At 37.7% G+C, this 17,733-nt stretch overlaps 1 protein-coding gene and 1 long non-coding RNA gene across 3 annotated transcripts in view; one reads left to right on the top strand and one right to left on the bottom strand.

Moving 5' to 3' along the window:
- The first annotated feature begins 380 nt into the window (after positions 1-380).
- Positions 381-17,733, top strand: part of LOC135434244 (uncharacterized) — an 80,432-nt gene continuing 63,079 nt past the window's right edge. Inside the window, exons 1-2 of one of the 2 annotated variants that reach the window (XR_010437196.1) lie at positions 381-1,384; positions 4,018-4,098. This is a non-coding gene — a long non-coding RNA (uncharacterized LOC135434244). The remainder of the gene's footprint in view (positions 1,385-4,017; positions 4,099-17,733) is intronic. The other variant, XR_010437197.1, reaches the window with a different exon arrangement.
- Positions 5,377-17,628, bottom strand: Sytalpha (Synaptotagmin alpha). Its single transcript, XM_064690750.1, has 6 exons — positions 17,183-17,628; positions 7,955-8,146; positions 7,490-7,895; positions 7,190-7,427; positions 5,962-6,459; positions 5,377-5,892 (listed from the first exon to the last, which is right to left on the bottom strand). The coding sequence occupies exons 2-6, from the start codon at positions 8,140-8,142 to the stop codon at positions 5,717-5,719; spliced, it is 1,506 nt and encodes a 501-aa protein (XP_064546820.1). The 5' UTR covers positions 8,143-8,146; positions 17,183-17,628; the 3' UTR covers positions 5,377-5,716.

The following is a 17,733-nucleotide window of genomic DNA, read 5'->3' as shown; positions in this document are numbered from 1 at the left end:
AAATGGCTTTTATAATTGCTTTGCAACCGCTGCTTAGTTGCCATTTAGAAAGAATAACGAAAATTTATTTCCTAAAAGTTATTGTGAAAATAACTTTTATTCATAAACAAAAGGTTAGTTAAACTTAATTTGATAGTAAGAATTATTTTCCGAGCAATATACCAAAAAACAAAAAATAATTACACAAGTTCAATCTTTTTTAATTGAAAAGAATCGATGCCTATAAATGGAAGCTCAAACATTTCGATGAAAAAGAGCTGCAATCATATTTTTCATTTGTCATTTGAAATTAAATTATAAAAATGTCCCTAATTGAAAAATAAACAGATAATTATAATACGCAATATCTTCTACTCAAACCAATCGAAAGGCGAATTATGTATTTGACTATGAGAAATCAGAAATCAAACGAATTGACAAACACATTTCGATGCCCAAAACGAGCTGCAATCGCAATTTGTTATTTTGTCCGGTCTCTAGTTGGGCGGTGTGTGGGCCCCACACTGTGAGTGAGGCAGCATACCTCGCTTGCCCTCTCTCACTCTCTCTCTCTCTATATACATATATCGCTGATTTCCCAGGGCAATCTCTTTAGCCGCATGCCGTGATGGCGCTGCCAATAAACAAACGAGCGTACCGAGCATCTCGTGCTGCTGCTGCTGTTATCTGCAGAGGCGTCACCAAGCTAATCTGCTAGCTGTCAAAAGTCGTAGAAACAATTGGAAATGACAACAAATATGAAGCAACACAGAGAAACGCGCGCGCACAGTGTACATTGTCCATGTAAGCTGAGCCAAACCAAACACACAACACACATACACACACAAGCAGACACCCACACAGGCACGCACACACAAGGGGCAGCCAAGTAAATCTCCAATTGTGAGCGAAAACTTCCTCAGAAACGGGCAACGAAAACTGCTGACAGTTGCATAAACAATAAAGGCTACCAAAAAAAAAAAAGAACAACAAAAAACAGACAGAGCGAGAGAGAGAAAGCAAGCGAGCGCAGCCAGCAAATGCGGTCAACATCAAAAGGAACACAAAACAAAGATGGCAGCGTGAACGAGAGCGGGCGAGACATGGCAAATTTAGGAGAAAAAAAACAGTAAATGTAACAAGAAACTGGAACTAGAACTATTACTAGCTTTACACACACACGCACGCACACAGATTGCAATGCACGGCCATAAGCGACATGTGTGTGGATGAAGTGCGGGTGCGGGTGCGGGGCAGCCGGCTGCACTGCTAAAACAACAATCTAACATTTTTTGCGCTTTGACGACAATTTCCCTCGCGGCACAAAATGCCAACACCAAATGCGAATGCGAAGGCGAACTTAACGAAACAACGGGAGTAACATACGAAAAAAACAAAACAGCAAGTAAGTACAAATTCATTTATGTATGTATGTTTCAGTCAGGTGTGACCGACTGCGTAATACTCATTCCAGTTTTGACTGAGGTTCATAACGGACAGACAGCCAGAACGAACAGGCAACCAATATACCATTTTTCCACTTTGTGCAAGAGTATTAAAGAAAAAACGAGAACAACAAAAAATGCAACAGTCTAAAAGAAAGAGCGCGAGTGTGGGTGAGCAGAATGAACATGAAGTAGTTGTTGTTGTTGTCGTGCTCTGCTTTCCGCATTTGCCGTTCGCCTTTTGCCGCATCACAAAAGCTCGAAATTGATTGTGTAAATAAGAAAACGAAAATGTCGTTAGTTTACGTTTTCCGCTGACAAGCTTTGAAAAACGAAATAGCACCCGAAAAGTGCAGCAAAGCAGGAAAGCAGCATCGAAGAATTGGATAAAGTGGCGTTGAAAAAAAAGAAGAAGAAAAAGAAGCAGCAGACAGTGGCATGACGAAATTAAAAATGGAATTTGCTCGTTAGTCGCTTGCAGTTTATTGGCACTGACTTTGATGCGAAGTATTTTGGCGAAAAATTGATAGCTAAATGGGTAAGTGGGAATGGTGAATGTGAAATGTGAATTGGGAATGAGAAATAGCTGAAATATTGAATGGCCAATAAATACCTATCAGAAGCGCAGCTTGGATTAATGGCAAAATCCAATAAGCACGAACAATGCAACGGGCCACGATTTAACTTTAAAGCTGTCACGTAATTGTCTCTAATGCGCTCTGGTATATAATTGTCATGGATCTCTGTAGGGCTTGGACAGTACCACGAAAAAATCGCCATAAATCGAAACGGTTATTAATTACCGTTTGGCTTCGCCGCAAGAAAATTATATTTAAAAGGTACCCTTCAATATTTGGTGCAACTTTATGACAATATTTATTGAATTGACTCTGAACCGGTTAACCGGTTTAATACAGAAAAATTAATAAATAATAAAATATAATTAGCAAGGCAAGTCTCAACCGCTGCCAATCGAAACCGTTATGAACCGGTTTTTGGTGACTATTCGTAATCATTTACGTAAAGCTCAGTGAATCGGTGATGATGGATTTATGACTCACAATAAAAATGAGCAACGTGTTATAGCTTAATTGTCTGAAAGAAAGCTTGACATTGAAACGGTTATGAATCGGTTATACAAAATAACACCACTCACTAAAAAGGGGGAATTTTAAACTAGCTCACAATATTTGGCTAACACAGCTTAAAACGGTAAAGTTTCGAATCGGTTAAGTGACGATTCTGAATCGGTTTTGTACGCAATATCATTTAACTTTAGTATTTTCGACTTTCGACTTTTCGTCCTGCTTCACAGCCTAATTTTATTACCAACCATATCTGAAAATATCACTTTAAGCCAACTAACCGTCCGATTGGCAAGCAGCAGACAAATATTTGGCCAAACAATTTCCCTAACTTGCGGTGTCGTTGGGGCTATCTCCGATGTTGACTTTCCATACCCAACCAGGATACGCAGTGTACACATGCATACACATAATACATCTTTCTATATAAGTGCTTAGCTGACAATCTATCAGAGAGAGAGAGAGAACAAAAGGGCGAGAGAGAGAGAAAGGGACAGAGTTTCCGTTTGCCGATAAGCAGCTACTACTACTGTAGTCTACTTTTTGGCGCCATCAATTCTTGGCAATAGTTCAAAGTTGGTGCTGCCTTTTTCTACTTTTTTTCCTTCTTTTTTTGCTCTTAGCCGGCTTTTCACTCTATATTGCAGTCAGAGCTACTTTTGCCACAGCGCTACTAAATTGAATGAAAGCACATTTTGATTGAAAGGAAATTTACGTTTAACTTAGGGACACCAAAGAGTCAGACAAGTAATCGGACACAGACAACAATTCAGTTCGGCATGCCTGCTTTAACGGCCAATCTAGCGTCGCCCTGCACCCTGTGGAAATATCAGTCAATGTTGCAAAATTAGTTAAAGGCTTGCAAGAATAAAAAAAGTGGGAGAAGAAACTTTTTTACGCCAACTTGGTCAACAAGTTGCAAAGTATTTGCCAAATAAGTCAAGCTAAAAAGGACGCGCCAATGGGGCGGTTGACTGGGTCCAGACTTTGACTGCATTCCTTTTGGCTTGATGGCCACATCTGATGATAAGTTTTTGTTCTACGGCTATTTTGCCCATTAAAGAAGATGGAGAAATTTTTCACTATATATAGATAAAACTGTTTGTCATGTTTGACAGTTTGACAAACTTACTGATTGATAACCAACGTATAGTCCAAATCTTTAGAAACAGAAACCCTTTTTCTTAGTAGTGATAAAAGTAGACACTTAGTTGGGACTTTGGGAGAGAAAACTGGATCTCGGAAAGATTTAGGTATTTATATGGGTTCAAAATAGAATATAAAGAAGTATGATCAAAACTTGGCCCGGTCAAAGCCGGGTGAAGCACGCCATTCTTAGTTTCCGCTGACTGCGATTACAATAAAGACGTATTTTCAACTTTGCGATTCTCATGAAATCAAGTAAGGCTTAAAGTAGATCCTAGTTTAAATTCTTAATCCTTCTAACTCGCTTGAACTCGATCTCTCTCATTTTATTTGTCTTTCGGTTTCTTCTTTTGCTCTTCTAGGGATGATTATATATATAAAAGCCGCTCTTCTTCCTACTAAAAGATGACAGTTAAATCGTGCCTGTATATATGAACTTTTCGGTAAGTCAAAATTTTTTAGATATTTATATTTGAATAAGAAGATGTGCTAAAGACATTTTAACCTGGTCAAGAGTTATCTAAGAAACATATAGTTTGTTTTTCTATAATAGACATATTTGATAGGTAATAGAGAATTTTATTTTCCATAGTATTATTACATGCTGGTTGATTACATAGTGCATTCAATCTATTTAACTATTCTATTGACTTGTTGTCTCAAAAACTAAAGTTATTTTATAAGATATACGTTTATTTCTATTTCTGCCCAATGTTCTGTGTTATAACAGCAAAAATTATAAAACGTGTAGGATTTGTTTCAACTCTTGTGCCCGTTGTGTACTGAAACCCTTCATATTACAGGTTTTAGGAAATTTCAAATATATATATATTTTTGAAAAGCTGTTCTACAGTAGGTTTCGATTAACTGTATATATTTTATACTTGTAAATTCAAGCTGAGATGATCTACTTAAATAGATATTATCATTCATGGCCCTCATCTCATATATTCAATTATTTATAGAAATATATATTGTTATATATAATTTTGACATAGCCTGCAAATTATATAGTTGCATCTTAGGTACCTCTTGACATACACATAGCACATATAAGTATTTTTTAATATATGTTTGAATATATATATTTTTTTTTACTTTCTTTGATTAAAGTTGTAGTTGATATCATGCAAAGCACATTTAGTTATTTAGTTTTTGGGTTTTTCAAGTTTGTCTTGTCATTACAGTACAATCTCGTTAATGCAAACAGCGCGTTAATTTATATTTCTATTACATTTCGATAAACACATTACTAGAATAAATGAAATAAACGAATCATAAAGCTCGTAAATTTTTAAAATACATATAAAATTGTAATTAAACAAATATATGTAAAAACCGTTCAAAAGTGTTTCAAAAGTATTAAAAATATAATTGAATCAGGCATAAAATGAACTGAATAAATAAATCAGCTCGTACATTTTAAATATTATGCTTAAAATAAAAATAAAGCTTAAATTAAACAAATATATTTTACAAAAATGTTGAAACCCTTCAAAAATGTCTTAAAAGTATTAAAACTTCCTTGAATTAGGCATAAAATTAACTAAATACTTTAAGCAGGAACCCAAAAGCTCGTAAAAAATTTCGAGTTTTAATATTAAAATAAAAATAAAGTTTAAATTAAACAGATATAAATTTTATTAAAATTAAAAGCCGTTCAAAAATGTTTTAAATTAAAAATTCACTAAATATTAAGGCATAAATATTTGAAATGAATATTATTTGGGAACTAAATATATCCCCTTCTAGATTTCACACATATTTTTTTCAAACACTGCCTGGTTCGCCTTATCGAGATCGTACTGTATATACACATAAATATATTTATTTATATGCTTGAATAGTTTTGAATATTTTGAAAACGCGCTCAGCATCCTTCTTAAATGTATCCCTGCAAATTCCCAGAAAATTTCTTAGCCACATGAACTCCTTGTTGAAATGTATGTGGGGGGAGTGGAATGGAGGGGGGAGGTCTGCTCTGTTAATGCTAGGCGCAACAGTTGTCTGTTAAGCATAACAGAAAGCTTAACAGGCAAAGCACAGCGCCTTCTGTGGATTCTAATTTTTGGTTGTTGTCTTGGCTGTGGCACTCAAGTTGTTGACCGGCTCCTGCAGCGATACCCACTGAGCTGTTGCGTTCTTGGCCCGAAACATTTCCTCAAAGAAAATCTTCTCCTCGTGCTGCACCTCAGGCGAGTTGCCAACTAAAGCACGACCCAATATTTCGCTGGAACCTAGTTGAATTAGTTTGAAAGACTACATTAGTTAATTGTTACACAAGCATCGCCTTGACAGCGACTCACCGAGGAGGCCATCGTGCACCACGTTGAATTCTAGGACACAATTCTTGAGCGTCTCCTTGCCCACATCGAAGGCCAATGCCTCGTTAAAGACCGGATTAACGGTATTGCGCTGCACGCCCGTCTTGCGTTTCTTTAGCTTCTTGCCGCCCGGTCCCAACAAGGTGACCTTCACATACGGATCCGAGGAGTTGCGCGCATCGTCCACAATGCGTAGATTGCGTGCCTTTATTAGCACCACCATCAAACGCTCCGCCGAGGGCAGATAAGCCAGCGAGACCATTATATCGCCTAGATCCACCTTCATGTCCTGTGCCGAGGCCGATGTCAGCGGTGTCCAGAGTTTCAGCTGCTCGCTCAGATCCAAATTGGCCAAATGTAGCTTGGTGCCGCCAATGCAAACGTGGCGTGAATATGCATCGAAATCGTAGAGCAAAATTTCCAAGCTGCGCTTGTCGATGACCCCGGCGGTTACCTCAAATACAAAGTGCTCATCGAAAACTGTTTGGAGTAAGGAATTCAAAGATTAGCTGAAGTTAAAAACTCAATCAACCGGTTTTGGTCGATCCAAATGGATTTCTTGTCAATTTTTAGCCTTCAAATTTTCATTTGTATTTCACCAGAAATTTTCTTTTTTCTTTAAATATGAGAATTGCCAATATAGAGCCCTCAGATTTTCACTTGTAATCCATGAAATATCAATCCATATAAGTATGAAGATATATAGATCTCATGTATATTGAACTTTCACCAACATTTAACCAATTTTTCACCCAGTGAATTGCTTTTCTTGAAGATGCTCTGACATAAATTGACTTTCACCAATATTTCACCCTGTATTTCATCCACGGTAATGAATTTCTTAAAATATGTGGCTATACCCGTTTGTGCATGTATTAGGTTTTTTTTCGCTCAAATTTTATACAAATTGCATAGAGCTTAGAGCTTAATCAACAAATTATATGGAGAATTATATTAGAAAATATAAACCATATGCTTTCCACTGGAATGATTTCTCTGCCCGGTTTTGCGCGGTTGAACTTGATTTTTTTCACCATTTGGTAATTCCACTAATCATAGTGGAAATTGGGTGGAAAATCATTTTGTGTACTAAATCTCAGTAATTAACCACAACTAATGTCTAATTGAGTTTATAATGTGAATAAGGTAACTGCTGGGACAAATTGGGATGTAAAGGTGACCAGGACAAGTAGATTATATCAATTCTCACCTGGATTCAGTGTCTTCTTGTGAATGCGCGTTTGCCAAAAGTTCTTCTTGTCCGGCAGCAAGCGTATCTTAGCATAGGGATCGGCGGTGCCGCTGAACTGGCGTGGCTGTAAATTCTGTGCCTCCAGGAGACGCACATTGAGCAAACCACCAACCGGATCATATCCGAGGCAAATGTGCAAATTTCCACGCACCTCGTTGATCGGCGCGGCGGGCCACACGGGCTTCGGCTGCGTATGCTGCCAAAAGCGATAAGAGATAGCAACTCGTTGGAAGTCTAAATCCAATTGCAGTTACTTACGCTGCGGTACAGAGTCATGTCGATTTTGGTATGATCCAGCTTGGCGTTCATGGAGGAGACACGCGGCCGGCTGGGATGCATGGCCAGCACCACGTGCTTATCGGAGCGGGCAATGGGCACCGATGTGGTCGAGCAGAGGGAGAGTGTGTTCGATTTTAGGCTACCTGTGGGCGAAGTGGGCGTGGGCGGTGCCGATTCCTCGGTGGTATTCGAGACCTGCTGCTGCACGGCCGCCGTCGAGGATGTCACCGTGGCGGGCACCCAAAAGGCCGGATCGGCATCCTCCGACTTGAGCGAAGTGGGGCTCAGGTTGCCCGCATTATTGTGGCCCAGCTTGACACGCGGCACACCCTCATGCAAATTGTCCACATTGTAGCCCACGGCGCCGGCAACCAGCGCCTCGCGGCTGCAACAAGAAGCTCTGTCAAGAATAAGTGAACGGGAGTTGGAGGAGAGCGTACTTACCTCTGCTGCTCCTCGTCCTTCTCGCTGGCCGATTCCAGTAAATTCTTCTCAAACCAGTTGAGACGGTAGCGTTTCGAGCAGGTGGTGTACAATGCCGCGCCCACCGCAGACACCACCAGAAAGGATACAGAGGCATAGACGCCAATCTGCGTCAGCGATAGCTCCTCCTCACGTATGACAATATCCATGTCGCTGAGAGTACAAGAAAATAAAAGAGAAGGTAATATTGGCAAGTTGAATAACAAATACAAATGGGCTTCTTAATATGAAGTATCGGATGCACCAAGCAATCTCTTAGACGAAGCCCTGCTTTGAACTAACAGCAGATGCTTCTCCTAAAGCGTAGCAAATTGCATGAACAAATTGAAATACCCTCTCTCCTTAAGATTAGCTAAGTTAAGCACAAGTTAAGACTCAATTAGTTGTTGTCCTGCGGAACTAAAGGCGCCTAATGGCAACACAACCGCATGGACATAAAACTTTCATTATCAGGTCAAGTCACAGAATGGGGCAGCTTATAAATAAATCAAGGCAACGCAGGCCGTAACCCGTAACCCGCATTTGCCGCGCCCCCAACCCCTGCCTCAACCAACCCTTACCCCTAAAGCCGAGGCACAGGTTTTTGGGTTATTAATTGCGCTGCTTAAGGCGCCATTGTGGCCAATGCCAGGACCTGACTGTGGCCGCAGCAGCACGTGCTGACAGCTGTCCTGTGCGTCGAGGCAAGGACACTGCCACAAAAGGTGCCAAGCAGCAGGTGTAGCAGTGTGTCCAGGTGGAAGGGAGGGGGACTTGTTTGCAATTAGCTGCGCAAACAGGCGCCTCCAACTGGAAGATGCTGTGAAATACAAAGCAGAGCCCCTCTTTTTTGTTGGTTAAAACTGTTTAAATACTCAATTTATGGGCTTTCTGTTAATTAATTAACACTTTGAACCGTTACCTAGTTTTTTTTTCATTAAAAAATTCAGCTTTTTGCTTACTTTTTTTCTGATTTATTTTTATTTTTCATGCAATTTGCTTTCAAGTTGGTTATTTATTTATGTTAACGTTTTGTGAGGTTTCTTTGAGACAGCAATTGAAAGAGGTCTGCGAGTGTGCGTAGGTGTGTGTGTGTGTGTGTGTAGGTGTGTGTGTGGGTTTTTGTGAAATACGATAACCCACAGAGGATTTCTTTGCAAGTTTCTACATGATTTATAAGCCTTTGTGTGATGCCTACCTAGTAGTAAAGCAGGTCGAGCGAGGTTGGCTCAATGATTCACGAGTTTTAAATATTCATATTTCATTTCAAATTCAGCAAGCTCAAACCCCAATCATAATTTCAATTATGTGGCTTCAGCTTGGGAAAGAACATGCTTAATTTATATATATTTTTTTTTGTTTTTATTTAGTTATACATTTTTATTGCCTAAAATTTGGTGCTATTTTAGGGGCCGAATCTCTGAATATGTGAAGATTTTTAATATATTTGTACATAGTACCACATTTGGCATACACACAAAGTTTTTTCATTCTTAAAATGTATTTCTTTAACCTTACCATACCCTTTTTAGAGGGTATTATAGTTCTGTCATTGAGTGTGTAATGCACAGAAGGAGACATCTCCGACCCCATAAAGTATATATATTCTACATCCTCATCAACAGCCGAGGTGATATAGCCATGTTCGTCTGTCCGTCTGCCTGTTTCTATGTGAACTAGTCTCAGACAAATGTTATCAAGTTTCCACTACCTTATTATATAGCTCTATAGGCAGAAAATAGAGTTTTTGTATGGTAAAATATTTTGTTTTCCAAGATATTTTCATCAAACTAAGCATTTACGAGCTTCAGTGTGTGCAAAGCTGTAAGGCAAATGTCTACAAGGGTATTTAAACTTCGACGTGCCAAAGGCAACCATATTTTCTGGTTTTATTCCTTTCCAGTCATTACTAACATTGTGGTTAGGTAAAAATAAAACTTCTCTTCCTAAAGATGTTTGAGAAAGGCAGAGAAGAAGATCCAGAGATGGGAGATACTCGTAAATAAATGTCCTATATAAGATATATACAGAGTAGAAAAACCATCGATGCTGACAAAATAGAATTGATTGTGTAAGCTCTGTCAATCAATACTCCCGACTAGCCCAGCAATCATTTTGCACAACAAGTTCAAATAACTTGGCTGCAAATATTTACTTAATGTAGCTTTAATCAGTAAATGCATTGCCACACTATGTGAATTAAAAGCCAGACAAAATCAATAAAATTATCAAGTCAATCAATCAATCAATCAGTTAACCTGAGCTCAACAGGTCATAATTTGTAGGGCTGGTGCCGGCCCTCGTCCTAGTTAATAAATCTCAACTAAACCAATCATGTCAAATTGATCAGATCGTGGGCGGTGCTGTAAATCGATGTCAAGCCAACGTGCCACACACACACCCTCCCTCCCCCCGTCTCGCTCTCTAATCACCTCCTTGCCTCGAATGTCGGGTTGCAGACTACAAATTGTGATGCCTGGCACATGTTGCGCAGTTTCTGTGGCAACCATGGGGGAAACTCTAATGTATTTTACAGCCTTTTAGCTGACAATCTTTTTTACTTTGTTATATGGATACATGGCAACCGCAAATTTATCACAGTTGCCATAAATTTGGAATGCAGAAAACTGCGGCTTTTGTGGTTTGTTGGCCTGTTGCGGCCTCTCGCATTTTATAAACAATTTTCGTGCTTTTATCGCATATTTTCACTTTTTTCACTTTTTTCCTGCCAACACACAGATAAACGGGCCGCACTATTTCCGGCTGCGACAGCGGCAAAGTCAAGGCCAATCATAAATCGCCAGCTGCCTGTCAGCCGCACTTTTCTGCTAAAATATATATATTGTATATTGACTCAGTGACTAAAATTAATTTTATCTAATCGATAGGGGCATGGTTCAATGCCTACCCCACCCCTCCCCCGCCCGCGCCCCCCTCCCGTTCACGACCACGCATTGTTGTTCTGATTTCATACGGCGCCGCGAGCAATTTCAACATCAGTTTATCAATTTGTTTCCATTCTTTTTTTTAATATAACTTAAAAAGCATATATATATGTATATGTGGAAAAACAGAAGTTCCCAGCGGCTAGCGACATCAAATTGCACAATTACGGTAAATTATGTTCATTAGTCTAATGAAGTGTTTGTCACACAAAGAAGCGACACGAACCGCCCACGACCACGCCCACAAGCACGCCCACGGCAACAACCACGCCCACGCCTACTGTTGCTTTCTGCTGGGGTGCGTCTGTGGCACAGCTGCAAGTCTGTTATCAAGTCGGGCGCTAATACCCTACACCCAATGCAAGCATCAGCCAAGTCGTGTTAGGTTCGTTGTCAGTTCATAAAATGCGCATTAAATTTATTTCATTTTAATATTTCCTGTCAGAATTGAATATTAAACAAACACAAATTGAAAACAAATTAAAATTGTCAGAATAATTAGCACACCGAAGATTGTATACACTATTGTATACGAAAATGCTGAGTTTGGTGGAAAACAGACTATTTTGCAATATAAAAACTCAATTTTCTGCCTATAGAGCTATATAATATGGTAGTGCGAACTTGATAACATTTGTCTCAGACTAGTTCACATAGAAACAGGCAGACGGACAGAAGAACATGGCTATATCAACTCGGCTGTTGATGCTGATGTAGAATATATATACTTTATGGGGTCGGAGATGTCTTCTTCTAAAAAAACATATTTTATTGCCCAAGTTCTTTATTTTGTTTTGTATTAAATGTAATAAAATTTAATTATTTCCTATAATTAAACTGCCTTTCCTTTCCTTCTTTAAATTCTTTAACTTTTTAATATATACTTACATTTTTTTTAAAAATTCTTTAACTTTTGGCCATAAAATAGTAGCTAGACTTTAAGGCTAGTTGAGAGCTGGCTATTCTCTCGCATAGTTTGCCGCAATTTTATTGAAATTTCTATTTTTATATGAACTTTATGGCTGACACATAGTCGGCGGAAAAGTCGCCATCAAAAGTTTCCAGCTTGTTTGCTCGAACGCATTGTCATAATTAGATTACCGCCGAGCGGAAGCTGCGGGTCCAAGTGGGCCTGGCTGAAAGCAGCGGTAGCGGCAGCAGCAGCCGCATCATGAGCAGCTCAGCTTTTATTTTGCCACTTTTGTGGCACACACGACTTTCCACACGTAGCAAAGTGTTTTTTTTTTCCTGTTTTTTTCTTTTGTTTGAATTCCGCTAGGTGCGAAGCCGTGAATGCTGCCGGCTGGCAACACGCGCAAATTTAATCCTTCACATGCGCAGAAACTCTATAAAAGCAGACGTTAAGTATGCGCCCGAGTAGCCCGACGGCAAGCGTGATAAATGCTACTCAGAATATCAACATGAGCTGCCAGGCAGTCCACAGTCGGGGCAATCAGCCGTCAGCAATTTGTAATGCCCATATAATGATATAGTCGTAGCTATAGTATTTCTTCGCAACAACATCATTATCGCCCTCCCGAACCCCCTCTCCCCTCCACTACCCTAGTCGTTGACATTGCTGTCATTGTTGCGTGTTGTTCATTTTGTTGCTGCTGCGAGTTGATTATTGCCGCCATTGGCATTGACTTTGACTGTTCCATTATGTTCTCTACTCTCAACAGTTGGCCCCAAAACAGCATCAACAACAACAACAACGATAGGAACAACAACTAGCTGGGCCGTAGACTTGTGTAATTAGCCGCCAATGAATATTTATGGCTTGTCTGACTTAAGGCCTATTCGCTTTGAGCTCCGGCAAGTGTCATAAGTAGCTAAGGCTCCAAGGAGATATTTGTACATTTATATACAAATATATATTGACTAATTCCATTGTAGGATTAGATAAGTTCATTGGAATTTTTGGAAATTTTGTGTTGCATACCTCTGCCGGCATTTTGTTAAACTAATTTCAATTTATTTTGCTTCAAATTTGTGAATGTTGTAGGTAAAAAAGGTAAAATATAAAAATGTACCGAAGTTAAAATACTCTACATTTCAATTCCGATTCCTTTTATAATTTCCTATATAAAATTATATTATATAATGCCTCGATGCTTATGAGTATTAGCTGAGACTAAAATGAAGCTAAGCTAAGAATGATTTTGATAAAGATATGGTGCACTTTTTATACTCTTGGCGAGGCTGTTGTAATTTTGTAATGAAATGTATAACGCATAGAAGGGGAAATCTCCGATCTCATAAACATAGTCAAGGCATATGTTTACAAGGGTATTAAGTATTCGGAGTGCCGAAGATACCTTACTATCTCGCTTTTGAAATCAATTTAAACTAATTATAAAATGCTGCTTAAATAATGTGAGAACATAGGATTTAAGGTTAGCATGTAAATTCCGAGTATGTTAAGGATATCTTAAAAAAAAAAAAAAACTAAGAATCAAATCAAATAACAATCGATATGATATTGTTAGCCAGATCTGAAAAACAAGCCGAATAAAGCTTTCTGGAAATAGTTTGCATACAAACAGATGGAAGAACAGACGAAAGTGGCTTTATGGACTCAGTTGCATTTGCTGATGTGATCTATATATAATTTATGCTATAAGATATGTCCTCTTTTGTGTACTACATATTGCCAGACAACATTTTTAGCTTAGTTCATGTCATATCGGAATCAGCCATCAACATTCGCTAAGCAGAAAAAAGAAAGTAAATAATGTTCCATAAAATATGTTTCTTTGATAGAGTTTCTCTACCCTTGTGTTTATTGATATTCATTATGTGTCCAAGTGTGAGCATAATCTAAATTAGTTTTGCAAATAATCAAAAGGGAGCCCCGACAATTTATTCCGAAAAGTTTTGCGCAAAGTTTGTTAAGCTGTCAACTTTCTGCTTGCGACGCAGCTCTTAAGTTTTTCGTGGAAAATTCATAAAAAAAAAAAAAAAAAAGTTTTATTTTATATTGATTTCCCTCTGTCAGAAACAGCTCTCGAGCCAAGTCTCAGGCCAAAAGTGAATACTGATTCCACGAAAAAGCAAAAAAAGAAAAACCTGCAATGCAAATGCAAATGCCTATTAAAATCCAACCAACATATGTCAATATGCCACAGGCCATTAACCAATGGAACCCAACACAGAAACAAAGAGAAAACCCCAAAAAAAAAAAAGAAAAACTTGTCAAAAACAAGATAAACAGCAGTTTAATAATGAGGCAGCCGAAGTAATATGCGCAGCATTGCCCCAAAAGCAGACAAATAAACAAAGACCAGTGAGAGCAGGCTTAGCGACGCTTAAATACCCTTGCCTTAAGGTATAGTTGGGTATTTTTGTGATTTTCTTAAATATAGCTTGTGCGTATGAAAGATAGCTGATTTAGCCTGATTTCTAGTCTGATTTAAATAACTTATATCTCTCATAAAGAAACACCAGCAAATACTCTTAAATCATTCGAAAAGAGTTGTTTTGTTGACTTTAAAACTGTTAAGCAGTGACTTTCAAATTTTGTCTAGAATTTCTAAATGTTTGCGATTCTTTTTTTTTTGTTATAATTTTTTTTGGCAGGATATTTATCATAATATTTTTGGCAGTAAATTTATTATTATTTTTATCATATTCTTTAGAGTTAATGATAATTTTCTTATTTATAATTTTTTTTCTGTTTTATAATTTTCTTAAATGGAAATTTTTTTTCTTCACAAATTTTAATTTTTAAGCAGGATATTGAGTATTTATTTTTGGCAGGATATTTATAATATTTTAACAGGAAATTTATTATAATTTTCTAAGATATTTTTGTTATAACAGAAAATGTAGTATAATATTTTTGGATAAAAAATTTATAATTTTTCTGGCAGGAAATTTAAAATAAATTTCTCAGCTGAAAATTTCTTGGCAGGAAATATTATTTTAATTTATTAAACAGGAAATTTATAATTATTTTCGTCGCAGTAAATTCATTTATTTTAATTTTCGCAAATTTTTTTTTTTTTATAAATGTATATGCATGAGATAAGGCATAACAATTTCATGATATCCTCTGGTAGTGTATACGAAAATTTGATCATTAAAGCGCAATATGCCCGGTACACATGTTGCTTGCACACAGAACATTCGCCGGACATAAAACAACAAGGAATATAATAAGTGGGCTATTAATACACAAGCTTTACGCATGTATTTGTGTATGTGTGTGTGTTTGTGGCTGTGTGCGTAAAAAGACCAAAGCTGCAGCCGCAGTTTGTGACCCGCCCTGCCAATAACTCAGCATGTCAACAAATATTGAGGAGCTGCCTTTGGCTTTGCCTTTGCCTCAGGCGTGGCCCATCCCCAGTACCTCCCTTCGTCACCCCCCCTCCCCCCCACACACACACCGTTTGCCCTGGTTTTATTGGCGCCACGCCCCAGGCCAACAATGTCCTTTGGCGGATAATGCGGCTTGTGGGTATGTGGCTTTTGCATTAAAAATGCATTAATCCTGGACACGTGATAAATATTCATGGTCTGCTTAGACTTGACTATTATGCATGCAATTTCTAAAATGCAGCCTCTTTGACTGGAACTGAAAACGCAATATGTTGGCCAACGTGATCCTGGCCAACAGTCCTCTGTCTGCTCCACTCCCTTATGTTCTGGTCTGTTCTGTTGCCGTTCTGTGTGCGAAGGTCGAGTGTGAGTGTTTCAAGGGCGTGTCTGTGTTTGAGTGGCCTGTCCAAGGTAAATAGAGTTGGCCCTCTGTATGCTCTGCTGGGTTAAGCAGGCTAAGGCACGTTTGTGTTCTCCACAGAAATCTCAGCCAAGACACACACACACTCCTACGTTGGGTAAATTGAAACAGGGGCTTAAAGTCTGAATGACGGCATATTTCCGCCTGCATATTTCTGCTCTGAGGTCTCACTGAAAGGTAGCATTATACAACAATGTGGGTGTAACCCCTTCAGCCCCCTTCCCAACTCTCATATGAACAAATTGAAATGTAAAATTGTGTAAAAATATGTATTTGTTGTGTTTCTCCTTTTTGCTTGCTGTAGGATTTATGAATTTGTGTTAGGCTGTCGCCCACGCGGCGTATGCGTGTTGCATGAATGAACGCCTGAATCCGTAATCAACTGATAAATATTCAATTATTTTCGGCATTGCCAAAGGTGCAATTTATATTGATTATACGCAATGCCGTTTCAATTAATTGGAATTAAATTTTAATGCACACAGCCCAAAGCTAATGTACACTTTGTACAAATAACAATTTTAATTACATTTTTGCTGTCTAACTGAAGAATTTCATTAATTATGCTTATCGATGTTGCCAACGTTTTTGGACAATAAACGATGTTATCATAAATTTTACAAATTTTTCTTTTGTCGTACTCAATTAAATAAAAATGAAATAAATGTGCATTCAAAGCAATTAGGCCATGATTTATACTTAAATATATCTTTTTGTATGTTTGAAGAAATTTTAAATATTTGTTTTAAAATACTTACATAGCTCAAACTGAGCTTATACCGAAAATCATGAAAGTTCACTAATCAAATTAGAAAATTTGGTATTTTGAATGCCAAATTAATATTCTCTGAGAACGACAAAACTGGCTATGCAAAAAATCTATTTTGTTGAAATATTTTTGCACTCATGTGAAATAAAAGCTGCAAGAATTTATATTTTGAACGAGATCAAATTTAATTTGGAAAAGTTTCAGTTAACTCTGAACAAAAATCTGTCAGCTTTTTAAACTGAACTCTAAATGTTTAATCAATCAGATAAAAATGTTGACAAATGCTAAATTAAGCAAGAAGTAACATTTTAAAAACTTTTTACTTTAAAGCCTAAAACTTATTCGAAAAAACTATAAAATATTCCCCCAATAAAAACATTAAAAACTTATCTATTTATACACATACCCCCAAAGGAAATGTTTGAAATAAATTTTTAAAAAATATATAAATATACCCTTAACTAAAAGTTTTAAAAGTCGATATTAAAAAGTCACATCCAGGCAGTAAAAAAAACATTTAAATAAATATATAAGCAATTGAATTTATATCATGCTGGATTTTGGCGAGCTTTCCACCTTATTAAGCCACTTAAACTCAAATTTATATATATATTATTAATTTATATAATAATATAATATATTTATATTCAGCTCAACTGTCAAGTCTGCATTCCGTTTACATTAAATTTTAAATTCAATTTGGAGCTACAAATACTTGCGCAAAGCAAGCGCTTAGTCCAGGCTTTAGCACTTACCCGTTATTTGCGTTTATTTACTATGTGTCACACACGGTCAGAATAGACACACACACACGCACTCACACACACCCGGGGCACAACAGCTAAGCAGTGTGTGTGTGTGCAACAAAAACAATTTATGGCCCTCGAATAGCTGCACGCACAAGTTTTTTCGCAACAATATGTTTGCTTATCCTGGCGCTCGACGTGTCGTATGCGCAATATGCTCTAAAAGCGCGGCATTCCGTTCGTTTTGAATGTTCAGCGTTTAAAAAGCAATTTCCTTATTTGTGCAGGTTTATTAATTTTTAATTCTATTAGTTCAGCGCTCTTTGGTTAAACGAATTCGACAACATCTCGCAAATAAATACAAGCGTATATTATAATATATATATTTTTGTATATATATTTATGTTTTTTAGCGGATGCGACTTGAGAGCAGCAACAACTTGGCCAACGCGTTGCTGAAACTCGACTGTGTTGTTGTTCGCCAAAAATTTACACGCAGTTGCCTTTATCCGTATTCCCTCATACAAACACAGACACACACTCACACACACACACACACA

Source organism: Drosophila montana, unplaced genomic scaffold (genome assembly GCF_035044405.1).
Source record: "Drosophila montana isolate Dmon_TW-CO22-7 unplaced genomic scaffold, ASM3504440v1 contig_3282_1, whole genome shotgun sequence".
NCBI classification, from domain to species: Eukaryota; Metazoa; Arthropoda; class Insecta; order Diptera; family Drosophilidae; genus Drosophila; species Drosophila montana.
The sequence above is the reverse complement of the archived record's forward strand: the minus strand, read 5'-3'. Positions and strand labels throughout refer to the sequence as shown.

Coding starts and splice junctions, on each gene's coding strand:
- Sytalpha (XM_064690750.1), bottom strand. CDS start 8,142: ATGGATATTGTCATACGTGAGGAGGAGCTATCGCTGACGCAGATTGGC. Junction 7,896..7,954: donor AAGGACGAGGAGCAGCAGAG/GTAAGTACGCTC, acceptor TTCTTGTTGCAG/CCGCGAGGCGCTGGTTGCCG. Junction 7,428..7,489: donor ACATGACTCTGTACCGCAGC/GTAAGTAACTGC, acceptor CGCTTTTGGCAG/CATACGCAGCCGAAGCCCGT.